The sequence below is a fragment of the Vulpes vulpes genome, unplaced genomic scaffold (genome assembly GCF_048418805.1).
Source record: "Vulpes vulpes isolate BD-2025 unplaced genomic scaffold, VulVul3 u000000698, whole genome shotgun sequence".
NCBI lineage: Eukaryota > Metazoa > Chordata > Mammalia > Carnivora > Canidae > Vulpes > Vulpes vulpes.
In genome coordinates this window covers 292227-309228 of record NW_027325792.1, presented here as the reverse complement: position 1 = coordinate 309228, position 17002 = coordinate 292227, and the positions used below count along the sequence as shown (strand labels likewise).

Here is a 17002-nt window from a genome sequence, read left to right as displayed (position 1 = left end):
AACCTTGCTTTTTGGCACAACATTTCCACTACTCTGTTCTTAGCATTTGAACATACCATGATTTCATCTTGTAGACTGTAAATTCTGGAAAAGAAGCAGACAAATGTATTATCTCATGTCAGGTCATTGTAATACTTTGAAGCAATTAAAAAAACAGGGGATAGAAACTTGAGACCAGTATTGCTTGATCTGTTGGGAAGTGGTCAAGTAAAAATTACTGTTCCAAAGCAGCTGGTTCCCTCAAACCATGATTATGGATGAACCATTGTTTAAGACCTCAGCCTGAAAGCAGGAATCTCCAGGAACACTGGTTATTTATTTTGGGTGTCCACCATGAGACGGCAGTAGTCCTGCACATTGAAAGTGCGTGTAATTTGTACCAATGTTAGTGAATGCTTCCATATTCCTATTTGTGTGCATTCACAATTTTAATAAATGCCTAGGGTACTGGAAGAGACTAATGCTTCGATCTCTGCAGAGGCATCAAAGAATGGATTCCTGATTGGATCTTCAGCTACCCATAGTGACTCCCTTCTCCCCCACCCCCCACCACCAGAGGTCCTAGATTAACTCAGGATGAAAAATAAGGGAATTTTAAGACTCTCAAATCTCAAACTGACAGCTTATTTTTCTCCAAACAGGTGGTTCTCCCAGTGCATTTTCCAGGAGTTGGGTCAAGAGCTTGTGAACGGGCTTAAAACCTGCTTGGAAGGTTAGTGTCCCATCAAGATTGGTGTGCCTGACTCCATCTGGTAGTTGTCTGCCAGCGGACACACTGTCCCCCCGGAGACGTCTGGCAATGCCTAGAGATGCGCTCCATTGTAACAGCTGGGATGGAGGTGCTACTGGCCTCCAACTAGCGGGTAGAGACCAGGCATGCTACAGAAGACAGCAACACCCATTCTGCCCCCACAAAGAATTATCTGGCTCAGAATTTCTGTAGTGGTGCTGTTGAGAAATGCTGAGCTCACGTGAAGACCAAAAGGCAGTGAATGTGTCCTGGAGGCTACAGGATTGAAAGAACATGAACCTAGAAGCTGTTACAAATAGCAGTGGCCAGTTGGTTCTGAGTTACGGCTTATTCACCCATGTTTCTGGTTTCCTTCCAGCTGCCCTGAAGCTCTGGTGTAAACATAATCAGTTTCTACCACAAGCTATCATTGTGTATCGGGATGGAGTTGGGGATGGTCAGCTTCAAGCACTGATGGATCATGAAGTCCCACAGATTGAGTCCTCCTTAAGATCTGTGTACCCTAAAGACTCTGGGTATATAAATTGTAAAGTGCAGATTTTGTAAACTCTACATTTCAGTCTCTGAAAGGAATATCACAGTTATGATCTGTGAATTAAGAGAGAGAACATGGCACAGAGGGCATCAGTTGCTGGATGGGGAATTCATTCTTTGACTTTCTGGTCCACACCCAAGTCAGAGGACAGAGCAGAACTAAAACGTTCCTGATTGTGTTCTCCCCCATGGAACCGCCTAAGAACCTGTTCCTTTTTTTCTAATCTCCCTGCAAGCCTTGATGTAGGAGGGCTTGTTAAGGTCAGGTACTTATTAAAATCCATAAACACAGCCTGGTGATGGTTTGTGTTTAGGCAACTTCTTTATTCTGGAGTTTTGTAGGTCCTGGGGCTGGGGAATGCCTCTCCTCTGCCTCCTCTGCTTGTCACTGGGGCCTGGTTCCCACCACAGATAGGAGCAGCCCCAACCTTGTGAGGAAGTTCCTCCCCCTAAGATGTGAGTGGCTGTAAATAGAAACCTCTCTTACTGCTTAGGTCAAGCTCATGGAGCTAGGACAGTAAAGTTGGTGTGTGGGGGGACTATACCTTCCACAGATTCTTCTGAAGGAATCCTGTGTGTGTGGTGCTTCAAGTAGTTTGCGTGATCCTAAATAAAGCTGACTTTATTTGAAAAACAAACTTGAATTTTGGGGAATGACAGGTTTCATGGACTAACCTCCTGAATCAGTTTGGATTAGGCCCGTTAAAAAAAAAACAACAACAAATTTCAGATGGATGGAAGATAGCAGAGTAGAGGTCCTCATGTCAGCTGGTCCCCCAAAATTAGCTACATAACTATCAAGCCATCCTGAACACCAATGAAATCAAGCCGAGTTGTAAGCAAGAATGGCTGAGTCTACAAATAGAAAAGTGAAAAAATGAAGTGGAGTGTGGAGAAGTAAAACGGAAAGGGATATATCAGAGGATAATGGGTGGGGTGGGGGAGGGAGCACGTGTAAGCCAACTTTAGGAAAGTGAACGTTCAAATCTGGGCCCTTCAAAGTGTGCTCCTCTAGAGATGTCCCTGCCTGAAAGGGACTCATTGGTGAAAGGGTGCAGAACCACAGGTCAGTGCAGGGTGGCCGGGTCTCAATATTCCTGGAGGCCAGAAAGCATCCAGGTGCCTGAGCCAGCAGAGTTCCCAAGTACTGGTTCAGGGAAATGGCTTCAGATGAGCAAGCCTGCGAGAATGTTCAGTTTGTGGTGCCATCAACCACGATCTCCCGCCGGGCCAGGTGACCCCCGTCCACGTTGGGTCCATACAAGGGCCTGGAACACAGCCTGCACCTTCCTCTGGGAGAGGCAGAGTGGGTCAGCATTGGCCCGGTTGAACGTTCTCCTTGTGGGGGGCCAGCAACCACAGAAAGGGACACACCTCCCGTTCCTCCAGGAAGAGGGGGGGAGGGCAAGAGCGGCAAAGACTGCCTGAGGAAACCTAAACATTGCACATTTCCACGTCCCCCCAGGTCCCCTAGGGGAGAAATGGAGTAGGCAGGCACCATCGGAGTCTGCAGATTGGTCAATCACCACATCGCTCATCTCTGGGGCTGGAGATCGGGGTGTGGTCTTTTTGCCTCTCACCCCCCCAAAAAGACATGAAAGGTTTCAGGGAACAAAACCCTCACAGAGCAAACAGCCTGGCCCCCTGACAAGGTCGGTGCAACACCACCCAGGCACACACACCTGAGAATCTGTGCAGCAGGCCCTTCCTGGGAGGATCAGCTGGAAGGACAGGTGACCAGCACATTTCCTGACCAAACAGAAGTGGAACCTCCAGCACTGGGGAACATAGCACAGCAACTCAAGGTTTTCCTTGTATGATTCGGTTTTCTTTCAAGATACAGTCATCCTCTATTTTTTCCTTTATTCTCATCTCACCTAGTTTCTTGTTTTATCAAGTCTTCTTTTTGGAATCTTTTCTTTTTTAACTTTTATATTTTATTTATTTATTTATTTATTTATTTTAACTTTTATATTTTAATGATGTATTTTATTAAAAAGATTTTATTTATTTATTTATTCATGAGAGACAGAGAGAGAGGAAGAGACACAGGCAGAGGGAGAAGCGGGCTCCATGCAGGGAGCCCAACGTGGGACTCGATTCCGGGTCTCCAAGATCAGGCCCTGGGCCAAAGGCAGGCACCAAACCGCTGAGCCACCCAGGCGCCCCTAATGACATATTTTAATATTACTTGAGAAATGGACAGAGCAAAGGGGCAGACATTTCTCGAAAGAGGACCTACACGTGGCCAAAAGGCACGGGAAAGAATGCTCCACAACACCTGTGAACAGGAAAATACAATTCAAAAGCACAATGAGGTACCACGTTACACTGGTGAGAATGGCTAAATTTAACAACTAACGTTAGCAAGGATGTGGAGAAAGGGAGAAAGGGGAACCTTCCGGCCCTGCTGATGGGAAGGAAACTGGAGCAGCCACTCTGGAAAACAGTGCGAGGGTCCTCAGGCAGCTTAAAATAGAGTTTATGATACAAACTCTACTTATCTAACACTTTGTGATACAAAGTGTCTCCTCTCAAATACCACCCTTGTCTCCCCAGATGCACCCCTGTCTACAGAGCAGAAGTTGGTTGCTGTGCAGCTGCATTCACTTTGAAAGCACTATGAGGATACACGTTGCCCTGGTGACGGGAAACACCTCTGCCTTTCTTCCCACCTATCACTCTTTGAGCTGAGTGAGTGAGGAGTGAGGAGGTGATCAGCTCTCTACCTGGCGTTGTGACAATGGGCAATCTCAATTCTTTACACTGCGATGGTATGTTCCTAAAGATCTGAATGCTCTTTGCTACCAACTGGATGGTTAACTCTTTCTCTGACTATATTTCTCATTGTTTAGAGTTTCCTCTCCCCAAATTGTCATGCAGAGTTATATGTACGCGTTTTCGTTTGTTCTATTGCTCCATTTCTGTTTTTCGTTATTCTGCCAATCTAACTGCCTTGAATATTGTGCCTCCGTTTTGAAAAAATGTCTTACTCCCTATTATATCCTGCAGCCCTCATTTGTCATCACGAAGGACCTCACAGGGGGAAATATGGCCACGTCTATTTTCAGGTTTTGTTAGTGTCCAAAATTACATATTCAAAGTATTCATTTCAGAAATTAAGTGTGAATCCAGTTGATATGGAGGATACTTGTCATTGTTTATCAATGCTTTACAATGTCTTCCTTGCGTTTTTTCCCAAAATGGGGATCGAGTTCCGTATTTGCAGGGGCACGTTGCTACCTTCATCTGAATGGTTGCCCAAAAGTCAGCCTGTGAATGAGTGTCTCTGATTCCATTTATGCCCCAAACACACATTTCCTGTTACCCTTTGGGCATTTTCCAAAATTACACTTTATAGAGAGATCAATTTTATGCTATCCCTCATCCCATTCCTCCCCTCTTAAGGTGTAAGCATGGTGAATATATAATATTATTCTCAGGTATGCAACAAATAGCCAGTCTTTCTACTTGCGTGGATAATTGGTTAATAAACTAATGACTGAGAGATAACCATGTAAACACTTATTAGTCATTCTCAAAGAAAAATAGGTGATGCACACACTTGAGTAGAGAAAGTAAATTTTACAGATGTGGAGAATGGGAAGCATTTGCACCTAGGAATGTCGCTTGAAAACAGAGACTTCATTAGAGTTGTTTTCATATAACGTCTTACTCAGTTCTCCTAAACTGCCCTCCAGAACTCTGTCCAAAAGCTAAGCTGTGGTTTATCCGAGGACATGCCAAGGTCACCAGGCACTGTTTTGAGGCACGTATATTAGTGTGAGGAATAATTAATGCACAGTGACCTTGTCTCACACGTTTTAAAACACAAGAGTTGATACTAGTGACTCTACTTTCCTGCACACTACTATGCATCACATTTGATGTGCTGATCATGACTCAGGAATTGGAACGTCATGCAGGATAGTCAGGATAGATCAAGAGTCCCAAGAGTATATTCGGGGAGGAAGCAAATAGCTTTTTTTTTTTTTTCTCAAGGCCTCTAATTCTGTGAATACTAAATGGTGTTAAGGTAAAATACTTGTATTTAGGCAAAGCCAGTTTGCGTTACAAGGCAATGGTCTGGGAAGTCAGATTCCCAGGGTTCAATCCAGCTCTGGAACTTGGGAAATGTGAGATGTCAGACAGGATATTTAGCTTCTACTTAACCTTCCTGATCACTATCCATACCTTTGTTCATTCAATGCTCATCAAACACATATGTGATGTTTTGTTGACACTCCCTCCTCCTCAGGTGGGGAAACAGAGACACAGTGATGAAGTTCATGAACTCTGAATTAAGGAGCCAGGATATGAATCCAAGCTTAGAGTCCCAAAACTCATATTCTAATTAGTGAACTAAACTGAAATGATGACTCAGGCATGGAGTCATTGGTTACTGTGCATCTGTATGTCAGAAAGGACCTGTGCAAAGGGAAATCTCAGCACTGTCTACCATTATGAGGTCACCTCCATGCTTACATAGCCCAGGGAAGCTCTTGAGCCGTGGTGGTACAGATCCTGCCATAGTCACTAGTAGGAAAAGGACATAGGAGGCTGGTCAATTCCAAGTCATAGTTCTGGTCAGTTAAAGCATGATTATGGTCAGCTTAAAGCTATGATAGTGGTAGGTGCAAAGCCATGGTTGTGGTCGGTTTGCAGATTCTGAGGGTTTGGAGGCACCATTAGATAACCTGGTCAAAGTCTGTCAGTGCTGAGCACGTGACCTCGATCCGCTGAGAATCGAGGAGTTTCTTTCATGGTATATGATGGCATTGTCTGTATGATGAGTGCTAGTAATGGTGAAATGAGAGCCTACCCCTGGGACAATGAAGATCAGACTCAAGGGCCAGGTTATGGTTAGCTTGGTATCCATTCCCTGCTCATTGCTATTTGCTTGTACAGCTGAGATACAGAGCTGACCAGTGCCCGACCATCAGTGTCATGGCATGGTCTGACCTCAGGCCATGGCACACATAAAATACAATAAGAATTGGAAGCAGAGTGGAGACTGCCCGGCTGGCTCATTAGTGGAGAATGCGACTCTTGATCTAGAGTCATGTGTCTAGTCTATGTTGAGCATGCAGCCGTCTTAAGGAAAAAAAAATGATGACACACATGTGGTAGTATGTCTAATAACACATTCACCCTGAGGCCTAAAACATGCTTGAATGTCATGAATTCACATTAACTGTTCAACATGTTTGGTCAGTTGAAGAGAAGCTACTTCTTGGCAGAGCCCTCATGGGACAGTATGTTTGGAAAATCCTGGGTTGTGAGTCCGCTTGGGAGAAGTCCACTGGTCACTGAGGGCAAGTCCACTGGTGCCCAGGAAGGCTTTATGGGAACCAGATGGCAGTGTGAGCGCTGGGGGAAGATAACCACAGTTGGGCTTCCCGTTGCCATTTCCAAGAGCTTGACTTGGGGGCAACTGCTTTGTGTTTTGGGTGAGGGATTGAAACCGGGAGGTGGATGGCTGCGTTAGGATGTGAACTTTACTCTTGGCTCAGGCAGTCCCCCTTGTTGTGGAATGTCTTGCACAGGGAACTTAGGGCAGGAGGATTTGAGAAAGAGACAGCCCTTGGTTCAGGGGTTCAGAGCATGATCTCCGGGACCCTAGGCAGATCTCAAGTGTTCAGGGACCTCTCTCCCCAGGGAACCAACTCATGTCCTGTCTCAGACCCCTTCCTCATCAGTATTGTAATTTTTGGCAAGTCGTCAACACTATTCACTGTGTTCTCAATGACTATGTTGTTCTGTTTTGCATATTGTCTCATCAAAAGAAAGGTATGTCCCCACACAGTGTCTGCTAGCGAATTTCTTGTTGTTCTTTGACAGTAAGGGCATTTGATATCCTCTAATCTCTTCCTGATTTCAAGCATATAATACGGCGTTGCTTATGACAGGCCCTTGGTTGCAGATAGAATTCCAGAACACATTGAATTTGTATCATTGAAGCTTTGTATCCGATCAGCAACATTTCCCCCTTTGTACCTCCTTCTAGCTCCTATTCTCTTTCCTGATGCTGTGTGTTGACTGTGCCAGGTGCACATATAAGTGCCATCATGCAGTATTTAATTTACATGGCCATGCATGTCATCACAATTCTTGAGGTTTCCTTCCTCTTAACTTGCGATAATATTTCATTGTAGAGATAGACTAATCTTTTTATCCTTTTGTTCATCAATGGACATGAAGTTGTTTCTTTTTTTTGGGTGTGCTGAAAGGTGCTGAAAACACTGTGCAGAATCTCTGCGAAATTCAGCTTTCAATATTTTCTGAACTACTTGCCAAAACTCAGATTGCAAGAATATACGTCAGACCTTTTTAAATATTTGGAGGGGTGAGACTCCACATTGTGTTTCATTGACAATTTATCAGTTTATATTCTCAGGAACCTTAAGCATATGGCAACTCCAAAGCCTTTCTGCATTGCATGCTCACTCAGGTTTCTCTGCAAGGCAAATCACCAGTAATAAGATCAAAGTTTGACCTCTGATAAGGTTATCACTCATTTTCAATGCTCTTCTAACAACTGCACCAGTTCACATTCCCACCTACAGTGCAACAGGGTTCCCCTTTGTCCGCATCCTCTCCAACATTTGTGGTTTCCTGTCTTGTGACTTTTCCCCATTATCACTGGTGTGCGGTGGTATCTAATTGTGGTTTGGATCTGTAGTTCTCTGATGGCCAGCGATGCGGGGCATCTTCTCATGTGCTTGTTGGCCGAGTCTCTGTCTTCCTCTGTGAAATTTCTGTGGGTGTCTTTTCCCGGTTTCATGATCAGATTGTATGTTTCTTTGCTCTTGAGTTGAGTATGTTCTTTATAGACCTTGGATAAGAGCGCGCTATCTGAGCGGTCGTTTGCAAATATCTTCTCCCGTTCTGTAGGTTGTCTTTTACTTTTGTGGACTGTTTCTTTTGCTATGCAGAAGCTTTCGATCTGGGTGAAGTCCCAATAATTCCTTGTTGCTTTTGTTTCTCTAGCCTTGGCGGACGTATCTTGCGAGATGTTGCTGTGGCCAAGTTGAAAAAGGGTGTTGCCTCTCGTCGCCTCTCGGATTTGGATGGATTCTTGTCTCACATTTAGATCTTTCATCCTTTTTGAGTTTATCTTTGTGTGTGATGTCAGAGAATGGCCTGGGATCCTTCTTCTGCATGTGGATGTCCAATATTCCCAGCACCATTTATTGAAGAGACTGTTTTTTTTCCAGGGGGAGTCTTTCCTGCTTTCCCGAATATTAGTTGACCATAAAGTTGAGGGTCCACTTCTGGATTCGCTATTTGGTTCCATTGATCTATGGGTCTGTTTTTGTGCCACAACCACACTGTCTTGATGGCCACGGCTTTGTAGTACAACCTGAAATCGGGCCTTGTGATGCCCCCAGCTGTGGCCTTCGTTTTGAATAGTCCCCTGGCTCTTTGGGGTCTTTTCCGTATCCACACTAGCATCTTATTTTTTTTTATTTTTATTTATTAATGATAGTCACACAGAGAGAGAGAATGGGGCAGAGACATAGGCAGAGGGACAAGCAGGCTCCATGCACCGGGAGCCCGACGTGGGATTCGATCCCAGATCTCCAGGATCGCGCCCTGGGCCAAAGGCAGCCACTAAACCGCTGCGCCACCCAGGGATCCCCCACACTAGAATCTTAAGATGGTTTGTTCTAACTCTCTGAAGAAAGTCCCCAGTATTTTGATAGGGATTGCGTGAAATATATAAATTGCCCTGGGTAGCATGGACATTTTCACAATATTAATTCTTCCTCTCCATGAGCATGGAACCTTTTTCCTTCTCTTGATGCCTTCCTCGATTTCTTTCAGGAACGTTCTGTGGTGTTTAGGGTACAGATCCTTTACCTCTTTGGTTAGGTTTATTCCCGGGTAGCTTATGTTTTTGGGTGCAGTTGTAAATGGGATTGACTCCTTAATTTTCGAGGCTCTTCTAACAACAACCTGTCAGTCAACAGCTCTTTCTATGTCCATTTATTTCCCAGGAGCTGGAGTGATAACAACCGAACCTGAATCTCGAAGAAACCCTTGGTACACCTGCCCTGGAGCATGGCCAAAAATGTTTTCCATCCTCCGTATCAGAAGAGTTCAGCCAACAGACGACAGGCCGGAGGGTAACATGAAAATTGATTCATTAAATAATAGCCTCAAGAAATCTTGTCCTAGGGGCACCTGGGTGTTTCTGTCAGCTAAGTCTCTGCCTCCGGGGTTTCAGCTCTGGTCATGACCTCAAGGTCATCAGATTCACCCATATTCAGCATGGAGCCTGCTTCGTATTCTCTCTTCCTTTCCCTCTGCCCCTCTCCTCCTTACACTTGCTCTTTTGCTCTCTCCACACACGCAAAACAGAATCATTATTCAGTTTTGCTCGGGGTGCCATCGTAGAGACAGACCTCCTAAGCCGTATTCTTTATGTTTCATGTGTCCACATCTTAACTTGAAAGGTCAGTCATTAGTTTGTGGCCAAAATTGTGAAATCGCATTGAGAACTCTAATTTGGTCCGATTTCATGGGAGGGGTTGTGAGGTAACATTTGGACATACTAGTCCGTGTTAAGTATTAGCAAAATGTTTTCTGTTTTTACATTTTTTTATTGGAGTTCAATTTGCCAGCATATACCATAACACCTAGTGCTCATCCCGCCAAGTGCCCCCATCAGGGGCCATCACCCAGTCGCCCCAACCGCCCGCCCACCTCCCCTTCCACTACCCCTTGTTCAGTTCCCAGAGTTCGGTGTGTCTCCTGTTTTGTCACCCTCACTGATATTTTCCTTCATTTTCCCCTTTCCCTTTATTGCCTTCACTAGTTTTTATATTCCCCAAATGAATGAGACCATATCAAGTTTGTCCTTTTCCGATGGACTTATTTCACTCAGCATAAGTCCCTCCAGGTGCATCCACGTCGGAGCTAATGGTGGGTATTTGTCGTTTCTCACGGCTGAGTTATATTCCGTTGTAGCCGTGGACCACATCTTCTTTATCCATTCATCTCTCGAAGGACTCCGAGACTCCTTCCACAGTTTGGCTATTGTGGACCTTGCTGCCATAAACATCGGGGTGCAGGTGTCCCCGCATTTCACCGCATCTTTAGCTTTGGGGTATAACCCCAGCAGTGCCATTGCTGGCCCGGAGGAAAGATCTGTTCTTAACTCTTTGAGGAACCTCCACACAGTTTTCCGGAGTGGCTGCACCTGTTCACATTCCCACCTACAGTGCAAGAGGGTTCCCCCTTGTCCGCGTCCTCTCCAACATTTGTTGTTTCCTGTCTCGTGACTTTTCCCCATTCCCGCCGGTGTGAGGTGGTATCTCCTGGGGGTGTGGATCTGTAGTTCCCTGATGGTCAGCTTGCGGGGCATGTTCTCATGTGCTTGTTGGCCGTGTCTCTGTCTTCCCCTGTGAGATTTCTGTTTGGATCTTTTTCCGTTTCACGATCGGATTGTTTGTTTCTCTGCTCTTGAGTTGAGTATGTTCTTTATAGATCTTGGACACTAGCCCTTTGACTGAGCGGTCGTCTGCAAATATCTTCTCCCGTTCTGTAGGTTGTCTTTTACTTTTGTGGACTGTTGTTTGCTGCGCAGGAGCTTTCGATCTGGCTGAAGTCCCAATAATTCCTTGTTGCTTTTGTTTCTCTTGCCTTGGCGGACGTATCTTGCGAGATGTTGCTGTGGCCAAGTTGAAAAACGGTGTTGCCTCTGTTCGCCTCTCGGATTTGGATGGATTCTTGTCTCACATTTAGATCGTTCATGCTTTTTGAGTTTTTCCCTGTGTGTCGTGTCAGAGAATGGTCTAGCTTCCTTCTTCTGCATGTGGATGTCCAGTGTTCCCAGCACCCTTTATGGAAGACACTGTCTTTATCCAGGGATAGTCTTTCCAGCTTTCGCGAATATTAGTTGACCATAAAGTTGAGGGTCCACTTCTGGATGCGCTACTCGGTTCCATTGATCTATGGGTCTGTGTTTGTGCTACTACCACACTGTCTCGATGGCCACGGCTTTGTAGTACAACCTGGAATCGGGCCTCGTGATGCCCCCAGCTGTGGCCTTCGTTTTGAATAGTCCCCTGGCTCTTTGGGGTCTTTTCCGGTTCCACACTAGAATCTTAAGATGGTTTGTTCCAACTCTCTGAAGAAAGTCCCCGGTATTTTGTTAGGGATTGCGTGAAATGTGTAAATTGCCCTGGGTAGCATGGACATTTTCACAATATTAATTCTTCCTCTCCATGAGCATGGAACCTTTTTCCTTCTCTTGATGCCTTCCTCGATTTCTTTCAGGAACGTTCTGTGGTGTTTAGGGTACAGATCCTTTACCTCTTTGGTTAGGTTTATTCCCGGGTAGCTTATGCTTTTGGGTGCAGTTGTAAATGGGATTGACTCCTTAATTTTCGAGGCTCTTCTAACAACAACCTGTCAGTCAACAGCTCTTTCTATGTCCATTTATTTACCAGGAGCTGCTGTGATAACAACCGAACCTGAATATAGCAGACAACCTGGGTACATCTGCCCAGGAGCACGGCGAAAGCTCTTTGCAATCCGCAGAAACAGAAGAGTTCAGCCAACAGACGACAGGCCGGAGGGTAACATGAAAATTGATTCATTAAATAATAGCCTCAAGAAATCTTGTCCTAGGGGCACCTGGGTGTTTCTGTCAGCTAAGTCTCTGCCTCCTGGGTTTCAGCTCCGGTCATGACCTCAAGGTTATCAGATTCACCCATATTCAGCATGGAGCCTGCTTCGTATTCTCTCTTCCTTTCCCTCTGCCCCTCTCCTCCTTACACTTGCTCTTTTGCTCTCTCCACACACGCAAAACAGAATCATTATTCAGTTTTGCTCGGGGTGCCATCGTAGAGACAGACCTCCTAAGCCGTATTCTTTATGTTTCATGTGTCCACATCTTAACTTGAAAGGTCAGTCATTAGTTTGTGGCCAAAATTGTGAAATCGCATTGAGAACTCTAATTTGGTCAGATTTCATGGGAGGGGTTGTGAGGTAACATTTGGACATACTAGTCCGTGTTAAGTATTAGCAAAATGTTTTCTGTTTTTACATTTTTTTATTGGAGCTCAAATTGCCAGCATATAGCATAACACCCAGTGCTCATCCCGCCAAGTGCGCCCATCAGTGCCCATCACCCAGTCGCCCCAACCGCCCGCCCACCTCTCCTTCCACTACCCCTTGTTCACTTCCCAGAGTTCGGTGTGTCTCCTGTTTTGTCACCCTCACTGATATTTTCCTTCATTTTCCCCATTCCCTTTATTGCATTTCACTAGTTTTTATATTCCCCAAATGAATGAGACCATATCAAGTTTGTCCTTTTCCGATGGACTTATTTCAATCAGCATAAGTCCCTCCAGGTGCATCCACGTCGGAGCAAATGGTGGGTATTCGTCGTTTCTCATGGCTGAGTAATATTCCGTTGTAGCCGTGGACCACATCAACTTTATCCATTCATCTCTCGATGGACCCCGAGGCTCCTTCCACAGTTTGGCTATTGTGGACATTGCTGCCATAAACTTCGGGGTGCAGGTGTCCCCGCATTTCACCGCATCTTCAGCTTTGGGGTGAATCCCCAGCAGTGCCATTGCTGGGCTGGAGGGAAGATCTGTTCTTAACTCTTTGAGGAACCTCCACACAGTTTTCCGGAGTGGCTGCACCTGTTCACATTCCCACCTACAGTGCAAGAGGGTTCCCCTTTGTCGGCGTCCTCTCCAACATTTCTTGTTTCCTGTCTCGTGACTTTTCCCCATTCCCGCCGGTGTGAAGTGGTATCTCATGGGGGTTTGGATCTGTAGTTTCCTGATGGCCAGTGATGCGGGCCATGTTCTCATGTGCTTGTTGGCCGTGTCTCTGTCTTCCCCTGTGGGATTTCTGTTCGGGTCTTCTGCCCGTTTCATGATCAGATTGTTTGTTTCTTTGCTCTTGAGTTGAGTATGTTCTTTAGAGATCTTGGACACTAGCCCTTTGTCTGAGCGGTCGTTTGCAAATATCTTCTCCCGTTCTGTAGGTTGTCTTTAACTTTTGTGGACTGTTTCTTTTCCTGCGCAGGAGCTTTCGATCTGGCTGAAGTCCCAATAATTCCTCGTTGCTTTTGTTTCTCTTGCCTTGGCAGACGTATTTTGCGAGATGTTGCTCTGGCCAAGTTGAAAAACGGTGTTGCCTCTGTTCGCCTTTCGGATTTGGATGGATTCTTGTCTCACATTTAGATCTTTCATCCTTTTTGAGTTTTTCCCTGTGTGTGGTGTCAGAGAATGGTCTAGCTTCCGTCTTCTGCATGTGGATGTCCAGTGTTCCCAGCACCCTTTATCGAAGAGACTGTCTTTTTCCAGGGATAGTCTTTCCTGCTTTCTCGAATAGAGTTGACCATAAAGTTGAGGGTCGACTTCTGGATTCGCTATTCGGTTCCATTGAGCTATGGGTCTGTTTTTGTGCCACTACCACACTGTCTTGATGGCCACGGCTTTGTAGTACAACCTGAAATCGGGCCTTGTGATGCCCCCAGCTGTGGCCTTCGTTTTGAATAGTCCCCTGGCTCTTTGGGGTCTTTTCAGTATCCACACTAGCATCTTATTTTTTTTTATTTTTATTTACTAATGATAGTCACACAGAGAGAGAGAATGGGGCAGAGACATAGGCAGAGGGACAAGCAGGCTCCATGCACCGGGAGCCCGACGTGGGATTCGATCCCAGATCTCCAGGATCGCGCCCTGGGCCAAAGGCAGCCACTAAACCGCTGCGCCACCCAGGGATCCCCCACACTAGAATCTTAAGATGGTTTGTTCTAACTCTCTGAAGAAAGTCCCCAGTATTTTGATAGGGATTGCGTGAAATATATAAATTGCCCTGGGTAGCATGGACATTTTCACAATATTAATTCTTCCTCTCCATGAGCATGGAACCTTTTTCCTTCTCTTGATGCCTTCCTCGATTTCTTTCAGGAACGTTCTGTGGTGTTTAGGGTACAGATCCTTTACCTCTTTGGTTAGGTTTATTCCCGGGTAGCTTATGTTTTTGGGTGCAGTTGTAAATGGGATTGACTCCTTAATTTTCGAGGCTCTTCTAACAACAACCTGTCAGTCAACAGCTCTTTCTATGTCCATTTATTTCCCAGGAGCTGGAGTGATAACAACCGAACCTGAATCTCGAAGAAACCCTTGGTACACCTGCCCTGGAGCATGGCCAAAAATGTTTTCCATCCTCCGTATCAGAAGAGTTCAGCCAACAGACGACAGGCCGGAGGGTAACATGAAAATTGATTCATTAAATAATAGCCTCAAGAAATCTTGTCCTAGGGGCACCTGGGTGTTTCTGTCAGCTAAGTCTCTGCCTCCGGGGTTTCAGCTCTGGTCATGACCTCAAGGTCATCAGATTCACCCATATTCAGCATGGAGCCTGCTTCGTATTCTCTCTTCCTTTCCCTCTGCCCCTCTCCTCCTTACACTTGCTCTTTTGCTCTCTCCACACACGCAAAACAGAATCATTATTCAGTTTTGCTCGGGGTGCCATCGTAGAGACAGACCTCCTAAGCCGTATTCTTTATGTTTCATGTGTCCACATCTTAACTTGAAAGGTCAGTCATTAGTTTGTGGCCAAAATTGTGAAATCGCATTGAGAACTCTAATTTGGTCCGATTTCATGGGAGGGGTTGTGAGGTAACATTTGGACATACTAGTCCGTGTTAAGTATTAGCAAAATGTTTTCTGTTTTTACATTTTTTTATTGGAGTTCAATTTGCCAGCATATACCATAACACCTAGTGCTCATCCCGCCAAGTGCCCCCATCAGGGGCCATCACCCAGTCGCCCCAACCGCCCGCCCACCTCCCCTTCCACTACCCCTTGTTCAGTTCCCAGAGTTCGGTGTGTCTCCTGTTTTGTCACCCTCACTGATATTTTCCTTCATTTTCCCCTTTCCCTTTATTGCCTTCACTAGTTTTTATATTCCCCAAATGAATGAGACCATATCAAGTTTGTCCTTTTCCGATGGACTTATTTCACTCAGCATAAGTCCCTCCAGGTGCATCCACGTCGGAGCTAATGGTGGGTATTTGTCGTTTCTCACGGCTGAGTTATATTCCGTTGTAGCCGTGGACCACATCTTCTTTATCCATTCATCTCTCGAAGGACTCCGAGACTCCTTCCACAGTTTGGCTATTGTGGACCTTGCTGCCATAAACATCGGGGTGCAGGTGTCCCCGCATTTCACCGCATCTTTAGCTTTGGGGTATAACCCCAGCAGTGCCATTGCTGGCCCGGAGGAAAGATCTGTTCTTAACTCTTTGAGGAACCTCCACACAGTTTTCCGGAGTGGCTGCACCTGTTCACATTCCCACCTACAGTGCAAGAGGGTTCCCCCTTGTCCGCGTCCTCTCCAACATTTGTTGTTTCCTGTCTCGTGACTTTTCCCCATTCCCGCCGGTGTGAGGTGGTATCTCCTGGGGGTGTGGATCTGTAGTTCCCTGATGGTCAGCTTGCGGGGCATGTTCTCATGTGCTTGTTGGCCGTGTCTCTGTCTTCCCCTGTGAGATTTCTGTTTGGATCTTTTTCCGTTTCACGATCGGATTGTTTGTTTCTCTGCTCTTGAGTTGAGTATGTTCTTTATAGATCTTGGACACTAGCCCTTTGACTGAGCGGTCGTCTGCAAATATCTTCTCCCGTTCTGTAGGTTGTCTTTTACTTTTGTGGACTGTTGTTTGCTGCGCAGGAGCTTTCGATCTGGCTGAAGTCCCAATAATTCCTTGTTGCTTTTGTTTCTCTTGCCTTGGCGGACGTATCTTGCGAGATGTTGCTGTGGCCAAGTTGAAAAACGGTGTTGCCTCTGTTCGCCTCTCGGATTTGGATGGATTCTTGTCTCACATTTAGATCGTTCATGCTTTTTGAGTTTTTCCCTGTGTGTCGTGTCAGAGAATGGTCTAGCTTCCTTCTTCTGCATGTGGATGTCCAGTGTTCCCAGCACCCTTTATGGAAGACACTGTCTTTATCCAGGGATAGTCTTTCCAGCTTTCGCGAATATTAGTTGACCATAAAGTTGAGGGTCCACTTCTGGATGCGCTACTCGGTTCCATTGATCTATGGGTCTGTGTTTGTGCTACTACCACACTGTCTCGATGGCCACGGCTTTGTAGTACAACCTGGAATCGGGCCTCGTGATGCCCCCAGCTGTGGCCTTCGTTTTGAATAGTCCCCTGGCTCTTTGGGGTCTTTTCCGGTTCCACACTAGAATCTTAAGATGGTTTGTTCCAACTCTCTGAAGAAAGTCCCCGGTATTTTGTTAGGGATTGCGTGAAATGTGTAAATTGCCCTGGGTAGCATGGACATTTTCACAATATTAATTCTTCCTCTCCATGAGCATGGAACCTTTTTCCTTCTCTTGATGCCTTCCTCGATTTCTTTCAGGAACGTTCTGTGGTGTTTAGGGTACAGATCCTTTACCTCTTTGGTTAGGTTTATTCCCGGGTAGCTTATGCTTTTGGGTGCAGTTGTAAATGGGATTGACTCCTTAATTTTCGAGGCTCTTCTAACAACAACCTGTCAGTCAACAGCTCTTTCTATGTCCATTTATTTACCAGGAGCTGCTGTGATAACAACCGAACCTGAATATAGCAGACAACCTGGGTACATCTGCCCAGGAGCACGGCGAAAGCTCTTTGCAATCCGCAGAAACAGAAGAGTTCAGCCAACAGACGACAGGCCGGAGGGTAACATGAAAATT

The 17002-nt window shown here is 45.7% G+C and overlaps 2 protein-coding genes across 4 annotated transcripts in view; both read left to right on the top strand.

Moving 5' to 3' along the window:
* Nucleotides 1-3931, top strand: part of LOC140597368 (piwi-like protein 1) — a 96577-nt gene extending 92646 nt beyond the window's left edge. For all 3 annotated transcript variants that reach the window (XM_072745620.1, XM_072745621.1, XM_072745622.1), the window contains 3 exons: nt 642-712; nt 1110-1266; nt 3845-3931. In XM_072745620.1, coding sequence (XP_072601721.1) covers nt 642-712; nt 1110-1266; nt 3845-3911 — 295 coding nt within the window. In that variant the 3' untranslated portion in view covers nt 3912-3931. The remainder of the gene's footprint in view (nt 1-641; nt 713-1109; nt 1267-3844) is intronic.
* The window catches only part of LOC140597367 (uncharacterized), a 32861-nt gene continuing 19477 nt past the window's right edge, over nt 3619-17002 (top strand). Inside the window, exons 1-5 of the mRNA XM_072745619.1 lie at nt 3619-4059; nt 9286-9414; nt 11743-11871; nt 14403-14531; nt 16860-16988. Of these exons, the coding sequence (XP_072601720.1) occupies nt 4029-4059; nt 9286-9414; nt 11743-11871; nt 14403-14531; nt 16860-16988 (547 nt within the window). The 5' untranslated portion in view covers nt 3619-4028. The remainder of the gene's footprint in view (nt 4060-9285; nt 9415-11742; nt 11872-14402; nt 14532-16859; nt 16989-17002) is intronic.